This window comes from Zingiber officinale, chromosome 4A, assembly GCF_018446385.1.
Source record: "Zingiber officinale cultivar Zhangliang chromosome 4A, Zo_v1.1, whole genome shotgun sequence".
Lineage (NCBI taxonomy): Eukaryota > Viridiplantae > Streptophyta > Magnoliopsida > Zingiberales > Zingiberaceae > Zingiber > Zingiber officinale.
Window position 1 is genome coordinate 147,672,020 of NC_055992.1, and position 12,055 is coordinate 147,684,074.

At 34.7% G+C, this 12,055-nt stretch overlaps 1 protein-coding gene across 1 annotated transcript; it reads left to right on the plus strand.

The window, feature by feature from the left end:
- The first annotated feature begins 288 nt into the window (after positions 1-288).
- On the plus strand, positions 289-6,712 carry LOC121972909 (beta-galactosidase-like). The gene is made up of 18 exons (XM_042524525.1): positions 289-450; positions 1,573-1,668; positions 1,768-1,880; positions 1,967-2,033; positions 2,122-2,214; positions 2,498-2,641; positions 2,902-2,990; positions 3,075-3,180; positions 3,301-3,388; positions 3,512-3,630; positions 3,711-3,875; positions 4,074-4,249; positions 4,418-4,521; positions 4,777-4,886; positions 5,389-5,502; positions 5,591-5,698; positions 5,846-6,054; positions 6,555-6,712. Exons 1-18 carry the CDS (start codon positions 289-291, stop codon positions 6,676-6,678), a joined length of 2,187 nt encoding a protein of 728 aa, XP_042380459.1. The 3' UTR covers positions 6,679-6,712.
- Positions 6,713-12,055: the final 5,343 nt, after the last annotated feature.

Below are 12,055 nucleotides of genomic sequence, written 5' to 3' on the forward strand. Positions count from 1 at the left end.
CCTTGGCATTAAAAACAAATTAAAAAAAAACAAAATGTTTGTTTGACATGATGATAAGAACTCTAATACTTGTTTGCGGTCTATTTTAATCTACGTGGTAGATAAATATTGGAAGTTTATAGCTAACAAAGCAATCTAAAAATGTCTACGAAAAACTTGTCTACAGCTAAAGAAACGGACAATGACAACACATAAATCATGCCTAGGACTTATCCAAAATAATCCCTCTATATAATGCTCCAAGAGGGTGGAAGGATGATCATGTGTGTGATGTTAATTATCACAATTATGACGACAACAAGAACTTTATTATTACTACTCATTGTTTGTTTTTTAATTTCTCCATCCTTAGCAACAAATGTTACCTATGATGGGAGAGCAATTATCATTAATGGAGAAAGACGAGTTCTCATCTCGGGTTCAATTCATTATCCACGCAGCACTCCTGATGTAAGTCCGATTATATTATCTTACCGGCAAACTTTTATTTTTAAAGTGACTTGTTGCTATCTGATTTGTCTCACATATATAGTGCATATCTTTTTAATATTTACGGAACGAATTTTATGTATACAATATTATTTTAAATTCTACATAAAAGTTTAACCATTTAACTTCATAAATATAGAGAAATATTATATATAGAATAGTTGCTTAAATAATGATACTATTAAAATAAGCATTTATGCTAAACAGTTATTAAGATAATATAATTGTTTAAGATGTCATATTAGTCCCTTTAGTCCTGAACAAAGATATAATTTTTTCAGAAAATTATATTTTTAGTCTTAAGGTGTACTTGTTCAATTTTAGTCTTATTATCTACAAATTCGTATTCTTAGTACATTAATTTGCATATTTTCTAATTTTTATCATATTATCTACAAATTCACATTCTTAGTATAATAGCTTGTGTTTTTCTAGTTTTGGTCCTGTTATCTATACATTCATATTTTTAGTTTTGTAACTTGTATTATTTTTTCAATTTCAAACATTTTTTTACCGGAAATTCCAATTAACCACCGATAATTGCCTAGCTGGCGACATCGATGCTAACATGGAAATAAATTTGAGAATTTTTTGCTTATGGTGGAGAAATACAGGGATCGCCATTTAGGTTCCATGTGTGTATCGTCTCCGCCAGCTAAGTCAATTACCGCTAGTCAATTTAACTTTCAAGCAAGAAAAAGAGATTGAAATTGAAAAAAAAATACAAGTTACGGGACTAAAAATGTGAATTTGTAGATAACATGACCAAAACTGAAAAAAAAATACAAGTTAATATAATTGAAAAAATATATAAGTTAATATATTAAGAATGTAAATCTGTAGATAACATGACCAAAATTTTAAAAAAATATATAATTTACAAGATTAAAAATGTAATTTTCCTTAATTTTTTTCATTGTTTGTATTTATGTTTGATATTTTAATTCTATATCAACTCGATTATCAATATAAGCAAACAAATTGAAGATAAGCATCTTCCTTCCCACCAGCCTTATCCTTTCAATCCAACATATTTTGCATATGTTAAAGTGACAAGTTTTGATGGATTTTGGTTTCTTTCAGATGTGGCCAGGCCTCATTCAAAAAGCAAAGGAAGGAGGACTTGATGCCATTGAGACATATATCTTTTGGAATGCTCATGAGCCTACCAAAAGAGAGGTTTAATTTCTAACTACCCTTATTGTGATGCATCATGTGCATATACTGTAACTGTGATAACCTTCCTAACCTTTGTCTATTTTTCTCTACTCCCAACAGTACAATTTTAATGGAAACTTGGACTTTATCAAGTTCATCAAGATTGTGCAAGATGCAGGCCTTTTTGCAATTCTTAGAATCGGACCATATGTTTGTGCTGAATGGAATTATGGGTAGCCTAAACAACTTCATTTGCATAATCTTGTTTCCATGTATGATGCTAGCTAGAATATATGAAGATTGTTTTGGCTCCTCTCAGTGGGTTTCCTGTGTGGCTACACCAAATTCCAGGAGTTGAAATGAGAACTGATAATGAAATATTTAAGGTACTATCATATGCACTTAGCTTGACTCTTGAATTCAACTCTTAATTTTTTAGATTACTTTTTTATGTTACCATCTGATATTGTGTAGGCTGAGATGCAAAATTTCACCACTTTGATTGTTAACATGGTCAAGAATGAACGTCTCTTTGCAGCACAAGGTGGACCGATCATCCTAGCCCAAGTATGCTCTAAGAAAATAAAAGAAGACACTTCCAAATGTTAATTCTTCTTTCAATTCCATGCATGTCTTCTTCAAACTTCTACATATATTTTTAATTATGTAGTTAACTTAGAATAGTAGCTATCTTAGACAAAATTTGAATAGATACCATAAAATTATGTAGTTAATTTGATTATTAATTACTTTGTCATCTTTTATACCTCGTGTACCAAAGTTGCAATGCCCTCTAACCATTTTCATTATCATTGAAAGACCAACTAAACTTGTGACATGTACTCCTCAGATTGAAAATGAGTATGGCAATATCATGGACAAGTATGGATCTGCTGGGAAACGATATATCCAATGGTGTGCAAACTTGGCAGAAACACTTAATATAGGTGTGCCATGGATAATGTGCCAACAAGCGGATGCCCCACCTCCTATGGTAAATGCATAATTCTTAAATATTTTAATTTGAAAGCATCAAGATAACATGACTAAAGTTTTATTATGAATTATATTGGCTAACTTCCCTCTTGCAAGTATTTTTATAATAAGGTAAATGATAAAATTGTTAATCAAATGAGCCTATGTACAATCATGAAATCAAGATCATTTTGAACAATCTATAGGTGCATCTATCATGACAAAACAAAATTAATTCATTTGGTGTAAATTGCATATATTTTTTCTCCTTCTTAACAGATAAACACTTGTAATGGTTTCTACTGTGACAAGTTTACACCAAATCGTCCAACTAGCCCTAAAATGTGGACAGAGAATTGGACGGGATGGTAAGTTTAGTTTTTTTTTATAATTATAATGAGTATTACACTTCCTAAATAAAATATGAAATAACTAAATGGTGAATTGCGCAGGTTTCAAGATTGGGGTCAAAGTAAACCACATAGGCCTGTCGAGGACATAGCTTATGCCGTTGCAAACTTTTTTGCATCTGGAGGAACTTTTCAAAACTATTATATGGTTTGAAATCTATAACTAATGTTTCATTGTTACTTACTAACTTACATTAGTTCCTCACACATCATTATTTATTTTCAATATTTTCTGAAATTCATGTGGTAATAGCATAATTATTTCCAGTATCATGGAGGAACAAACTTTGGTCGGACATCGGGAGGCCCATATATAGTAACGTCGTATGATTATGACGCTCCTCTAGATGAATATGGTATACATTTCATTAATCCATTTTTACAACATTTATTATCCAAAAGACAAATTATTTTTACTTAATCCAAGACATTGTTAAAAATTAGTGACTTGCATGATTCTTTTCTTATCCTAAATATAGGGAATATAAGGCAACCCAAGTGGGGACACTTAGAGCAATTGCATAATGCCATAAAAGCAATGGAAAAGGTTCTCGTATATGGAGTTGCCAATACTACAAACTTAGGAGCTGGATTAACAGTATGTCTACTGCTTACTTCATACATAAGATAATATTTCGACTTGTTCATAGAAAATAATGCTATACTACTAAATTGCAGGTGACGAAATACATTGCAAATGGGATTAGTGATGGTTGTTTTTTGATAAATGCTAATCAATCAACTGATACCAACCTGACATATAATGGAAAGATATATTTTGTCCCTTCCAAATCTATCAGTGTCCTTCCTAATTGTGAGAAAGAAGTGTATAACACTGCTAAGGTAATATTGAGGCATCTTTTGAAAGGCTAACATGTTTGTAATTGATGTGATATACGATTAACATTTGTAACAAAATATATGAGAAAAATTCTTGAGAAATGAAATTATTATTTATAAATAAATCAAACTTAGTCACCTTGTTGCATGTTGAGGGATAATTAATTTTTTATTCTTAAAGACTACTCTCCATGAAAGCAGGTGAATGCTCCAATCACTTTAATAGTCACAAAGCCTACTGAATCAATTTTCAATTGGCAATGGCGGCCTGAGATACTGACCACTATTCATGAAAAAGGATCATTTTCTAACAACTCTCTATTAGAGCAGATCTTGACTACTGGTGATACTAGTGATTTCCTATGGTACATGACTAGGTAATTGGTTTTTATATCAATTAAATCAATTTTTGTAGGTTTCCACATAGGATTGAAAAATATGATAATTTACTTGTGCAAAAGAGAATAAAGAACTCACTTTTGATTTGTCCCTTTCGGAGCAATTGTAGGTGACATAACTATGATTTATTCTTCCACATGTTACAGAATTGATTTGAACAAGTTCCACCAATATTGGAGCAAGAAAATGAAGCTTCATGTTAATACAAAAGGGCATATTATTCATGCTTTTGTTAACAAGCACTTTATAGGTGATCATTCTTTTCTAGTTTATTCTCAAATGTTATATGTTGTTCTACTAATAATCTCCATCATTGAAGTTCCATCTATACCTTTTTGATTAATTATTGAATCTAATTGACTATTATTTCTAGTTGTCTAAATTTTAGATTAGTAAAATGATGCAAAAAGTTTTTGATTAAATATTTATTTATTTGTCAAATTATTGATGATTACTAGCTAGGGTGAAAATTTTAGAGAAGAATCTAATGAAGTTTATCAACCAGGTTCACAATATGCTGTGAATGGAGCGTATGAGTTTGTCTTTGAGCAGACAACAAAAATGCGAAAAGGGCACAATTACATAGCCCTTCTTAGTTCTACAAACGGACTTGCGGTTTGTATTTCCTTCTATTGAACATGTTTTTATTCTATATTATTTATTATAGTCAACAAGATATTTTATTAATATTCGTCAAAATATATGAAAAGATGAAATTTTTCTTTTTTTTCAAACAATTGTGATCATACATCCAATAATTAAGGAAATTGTGAATTAAAATAGTATAGCGTGAAAATTAAAAATGTTATGAACATATTTGAAAGATCATAATTTGATATGAAGGGGGAAAATATTCTACTATTTTTCTTTCTCTCATGACACTAAGCACAAAAGTTTTTTCTTGTATATCTTAGAATAACACATTTTAAGATAAAGATTGTATCTCAATATTACTTTTTACATAAAGTTACTTGTTTTGGTTTTACAATATCTTTGTTTTAATGGAAAAAACATGTTTTTAAAACCATTAATCTTATTTATTTTATTTTTCTTCCAACTTGTTCTTGGAATTAAAACCTTGCTAACAATATTGTATTATGTTTGTTGCACTTGTTAGAATTATGGAGCATATTTTGATTTACAAAGGGCCGGAATCGATGGTGGTCCAGTCAACCTTATTGGATATGGAAATGCAACAATCAACTTGACATCAAACACATGGACATATAAGGTACCATCAAGTACATATTTTAGAAGATTCATTTAAAAATTATACTGTGTTACAAAAATTCTTGAAACCATTCTATAATTGTTTTAAGATTGGGTTGAATGGAGAGGATGAGAAATTGTTCTTGCCATCACAACAACATAATATCAAATGGTTTGCTGGTCATCTACCTATTAATAGACCGCTTATATGGTATAAGGTAAGACATTTTTAGTCTTTCTATTATAAACACAAATTCACATTGTAATATTAAATTGTCTTTGTTGAACTACTATAGGCATATACTTAATTTGTTCATATTTTTTTTAATTACAATTATGAAATAGTTGTTATTTTATTATCACAGACTATATTTGAGGTTCCTGAGGGAAATGATGCTTTGGTACTCGATTTGCAAGGCATGGGAAAAGGATATGCTTGGGTGAATGGACATAGCATTGGTCGATATTGGCCATCCTTCATCGCTGATGATGAAGGATGCGGGCCTTGTGATTACAGGCATGAGTACGACTCAAACAGATGTAGAACTGATTGTGGAAAGCCGTCTCAAAGATGGTAAGTGTCTCAATCATTTTAATTTTGGATACTTAAGTTCTATAATACGTTTAAATATTATAAAATTATGGTAAAAAGTCATATTTTTTTTTCGTAAAACTTCATTGTGATTTTATATAGATTTGCAAGATAGTAAACTCTAGTAAATGAGACATTCAGGCAAGTTTTCTTAAGTACAAACTACTGTAACTTTTTACTTAGCTAAATTTTGATCATGCCAAATATTGTATTCACCCTTCCATAAGGCTACACAATATAATATTAAAAGAACATCAACTAAATGTTTATATATCAAATATTCCATCTTAAATTAGCTTGCATGTGAGAACTTGCTTTATTTTTTTTGTTTCTCATTATATTTTCTTTCAGTTAATATTGATATGAATTGTTTAAGAATTTTATAAAGAATCTCAAGAAGAAAATGTGGATATTAATTCGAGATGCATATCTCTTCTTGTGCAATGATTTTACATTGGTCCTAAGAGCATAATTTCAAACAGGTACCATGTTCCCAGATACTTCACAACCAAAGGGCCCAATACATTGATCTTATTTGAAGAATTTGGAGGAGATATATCCAAAATAAGTCTCCAAAAAGTGTCGTCCGTTGCGACTACATTTTGAGGCTTATTTGCGACAGGATATTGTGATGCTCTTGATGCCATGTCAATAACACTTAAGGTAAGAAAGATCTTAGTAGTAAGACAATTATAATTTGAATATAATCACAAAATTAAGTAATATATGATCAACATTTTCTGATTGTAGGCATGTACTTCCCAAGCTCGATGCTCAATCGATTTACAAAGAGTGCTTTTAAATTTAGTACGTGGATGTAATAATCTTAGCAAAGGAGTAGTGGTGCAAGCATGATATTGATTAGTTGTTTAATTTTCTTTGGTTTTCAATATGAGGATGCTAAATTCTGAGTCCTATTGTACATTGCCCAACCATATTGAATTCCTTGAATAAAATTTCTTATTACTAAATTTGAGATGGATGTCTAAGCTAAATGTAATCGTCTAAACTCTTTGAATAATATAAAGTGTTGTACATCACTATATCTACTAATATATATATTAATTGAGAACTTAGCAAGTTAAAGGTATGCCATAATCCATCTTGATTTGGTTAAATTGTATAAGTGCAATTGTTATCACGAGTTGTTAAGATTATTTCACCTATTTCAATGTATTTGGGCCATTAATCGGTTAATATGATTTAATATATATGAAATAGCTTGATGGTTGTCGTCATTTTCTAACCTTATAAATTATTACTTTAAATTTACACTGCATCACTATCTTTTTGTTATTGTTAGGGGCACCACATTAAACTTAAATTTTAAATTATGACTAAGTTTAAAGTTATGTGTTGTACTGATAAATATTGTCAAGTGTGTAGGTACAGATTACTTGACAAGAGGTGAAGTCCTGATTAGGAACTAGGCAATGACTAAATCTTAGTGGGACTAGACAAATGAAGGTTTGGTTGGACCCATGTAGAGGTAAAGTACTAGCAGTTTAGGCGGTAGAGAACCTACTTAGGAATTAGACAAGGAAACTATAAATGGAAACTAGGTGAATATAGGTCCAAGATGAGTTGGTTGGAGCTGAGATCTTGGCACTTATGTCCAACCAAGTGCATTGCAAATGGGATTAGTGCTGGTTGTTTTTTTTTCATTTTTTGATAAATGCTAATGAATCAAGTGATACCAACCTTACATACAATGGAAAGACATATTTTGTCCCTTCCAAGTCTATCAGTGTCCATAATTGTGAGAAAGAAGTGTATAACACTGCTAAGGTAATATTTTGACATCTTTTGAAAACCTAACATGTTTGTAATTGATGATACATTTAACATTTATAACAAAATATGCAAGAGATATTCATGAGAAGTGAAATTATTATTTATAAATGAATCAAACTTAGTCTCCTCTTTCATTGTTGAGAGATAATTAGATTTTTATTCCTAGAGTCTACTCTCCGTGAAAGCAGGTGAATGTGTAGGATTGTTACACGCATAAGATGGGAGTAAATCACGTGGTTTTAAACAAACTTATCTTTTACTATTTTGAAAATGAGTACACAACAGAATTAAAAACAAAATCAGAAAACACACGTATGCGATTGATTACTTGGTTCAAAGCCTCTGGCGACTCCTACTCTAAGACCCATGATCCCTCGAATCATATCGATGGGTAATCCACTATAAAACTCTACTAAAACCACCAGAAGAGGAAATTGAGTACAATAGAAAAATAAGGACAAGTGTAACAATCTACACTTTCTTTTATGTAATAATTAAGGACTTAATTAAATCTTTTGTTATCCAACACATGAAGATTATCGAATCGAGTTCGGTGTCAGACGACTTCTCAACAGTAGTAGGGTGTAGTAGCATCACAATACAGCGGGAGGATGAAGTCAAAGCAACCGGAAACTCGAAAGGCCGCATATTAAAGTTGTGTAGAATGCTTAGCCGTCACAGTACAACAGAATCTTCCTAGCAATAACGGATTTTGTCACGCCCCAGAGGAGTCCCTGTCCGAGAAAATTTCGGCAGCATCTCCCCTGCACGGTGGACAATCTGAAACTTTTCTACATCCTCATATACCTCAGCCATAGGCGGCTGGAATCATAACAATAAATAAAAGCAAACACCACGCAGTTAATATAATTTACTCAGGCTCTGGCTGTCACAACCATGTAGTTAATAATAGTGAACAAAAACAATAGTACTCTGACTCAAATCCACCCTACTCCACTACACTCGTAAAGCTCAAATCCGATGAACTCACCTCTTCTGCCGTCCAGGCAGGCATGTAGTAGAATAAATCCAAATCCAAATCCATCGATATAATAAAATCCATACAATATCCATAAGTAAAATAATCCAAAACATAACAAGTTCAAACATAGTCAAATAAGAAACAAAACAACACAAACAGACAACTACAGCTGGTGGTCTGTAGGGGACTAGCAACTGGAACTCTCTCATGACAGCATCAACCTGAAAATGACAACAATGGAGGCGGGGTGAGTCCAACACTCAGCAGGTAGAACTGATATACAAAGTAGGGAAATAACAGCTAGCACTAATCATACGTACAGTCTCCTGATAAGAAAGATAAAAATGCATCTGAAGTAAACAGGAAAGAAACTGTACTAACCAGGACCTGAGTATAAGGTCAAACAGTCTGAGAGATAGGGAAATCCTGTATGCATGTCAAACATAGGTATCCAAACAATATGCAGCATATAAATGCAGCAAACACAAACACAAGCAATAAATGCATCATGCATATGATGCCAATGATGCGTCCTGGTCACCCCTGACGCCAGTCGATCATCTCACACAATAGTGAGGCCGAGTGGGTAGGGCTGTGACAACCGTGCACTCTGTCATCACCGAGTGGACGGGATGCTGTCGGAGTACACCTATCCTCCTACCCCAAATCATAAATGGGGGAGCGCAATGCTCTCATCTCCCGGTACACGATGACGGGGAGGAATCCCTGCTGGATAACACGTTGTGTCACACTACCCATGAGCGGACCAACGGTGCCTAACAGAGTCCCTGCTGCAACACACTCTGCCTGAATCGACCACTAACCCATGAGTGGTGGTGTGTGCAGATCCATGTAACTGGCGATGTGCTCAACAATAATGGAGCGGACTATCGCACAACATGCAATCATGCAAATGGTGCATGGCAATAACCATAAAATCATCCTAACCTAATCCATATATATAGAAAAGTGCACCCTAGGTCAACGAATCATATCGAATCAAAGGTACACAGAAGGTATAAAAACCTAGGTCCTGAACATGGTGAAGCATGGTATATCACTACCCCCTATAAGCATGTATAAACAAATAAAGTATACATGAGATGCAAATCAAGCAATCAATCAATCATGTATCAGATATTGGGTAGTGACTAACCGAAACAAATAAAGGACATAATTAATGCAACTTATTAAATTCACTAATATGTATATCAAATGACATAAGTCAAAAGTACTCGCCTCCGATAAAATGATCCAAATCTGACTCCGAGATACTCGTCTCGCGTCAAAGTCCTGTGTCACCAATATATATACATTTTTATTTAGCTACAACTCATATAAATAGCCAAATAAAAATCTCTAACACTAAATTAGGGCAAAACCCTAATCATATAGCATTAATCCTACCAAAATTAAATCCAACGATTATTTAGGGTTAATTGCTTTAACCCTAATCATACCATTAATTTAATTCCAAACCTAATCCATTTCACCTTCCAAATTAGAACTTGCTACTAACCTAGTCAACCTGAACTCAATAAAAATTTGAGTCCAATCCCATTCCTAACCTTTCCTTCAAATCAGTACACACTACAACATAAGAAACAATTGCACTACACCTTACCTCAATTCTCACAGCCCCCTATTGATGCTAGAAATTTGTTGTCGAAGTCACAGCGAAGTTGCTGCCAGGAACCTTGTGGCTTCCTCGAATCAGCAGTTCCTTCTTCGGCGACTGGTTCCAGCGGCTGTTGAATACTGGCTAGGGCTACACTAGCAATAACAAGAAGAAGAACTGAGGAAGAACATGAACTGGAAATCAATAATCAAAATCATACCACAACCCTAATTCCACACCCCACCTCAACTAGGGTTTCCTGTGGCCGGCGACGCTGTGCTGAGATGTGGCAGAGAGGAAGAAGCAATAACTTGAATCCTCCTTGCTCCTGGCAGGAAACAACCCGAGCAAAACCTAAGGCACAGTGAGAAGCGACACTACTCCGGGCGACGCTGACGGTTTGCTAGGGCACCGGCACAGAAGAGGGGCCGGCGATGTCTGGTCGGACCAGAGGAGGGGAGAGAAATCGGGAGGCGGCGTCGGCAGAGGAGAAGAAGAAGAATCCTTGTCGAGGGGTTTTTGTCGCGTGGGAGGGGGAGAAAGGAACCACCGAAGCAGTTAGGGCAAGGAGAGGGCGCGGGCGGCGTCGAGGAGAAGAAGTGAACGGCGACAACAAAAAAAAACGAGGAAAAAGAAAATAAATAAAGAAAAAGGAATTAAGAAATTCAACTTTTCCTCATTTAAATAGGGTAGCCAAAATAGGCTTTTCCGGGCCCCATTTTTGTCCCCGTTAACTCGTCCATACGAGTTCCGAAAAATTTCTGAAAAATATCAAAAAATTCTGAAAAATTCCCTTATTAATATTTGCCTATTTTCCAGTATTTTACATTCTCCCCCACTAATAAAAATTTGGTCCCCAAATTTCATTTTCTACCATCAGCAAGTACTAACAACAGGTAAGGAGTATAAATGCTGAACGGTAAACTAAATCACATACCTCAAGTAAAAAGATGGGGATATCGAGCTCGGATAGTATCCTTGAGCTCCCAAGTAGCCTCCTCGGCCGAATGATGCTGCCATCCGACTTTAACCAGCCGGATAGTCTTGTTCCGCAACTGACGCTCCTTCCGGTCGAGAATCCGTACCGGAACCTCCTCATAAGTAATGTCAGGCTGAACTGGAACTGGAATATCTGCCAGCACATGCGTCGGATCGGGTACATATCTCCTCAGCATGGATACATGAAATACATCGTGCACGCCTGACAGGAACGGTGGTAATGCCAGTCTATAAGCTACCGCTTCGATCCTCTCCAAGATCTCGAAAGGGCCAATGTACCGCGGAGCTAGCTTACCTCTGAGGCCAAATCTCTTCACCCCCTTCGTGGGTGAAACTCGCAGAAATACATGGTCGCCAACAGAGAACTCTAGTGGTCTGCGTCTCCGATCAGCATAACTCTTCTGGCGGTCCTGCGCCTCTGACATCCTCCGTCTGATAGTACGGACCAACTCTGCATCCTGCTGAACTCTATGAGGTCCCAACAACTGGGCCTCTCCAACCTCATCCCAGAGGACGGGTGTCCGATAAGGTCTACCATACAACGCCTCAAACGGTGCCATCTGGATAGCCGAATGAAAGTTGTTGTTGTA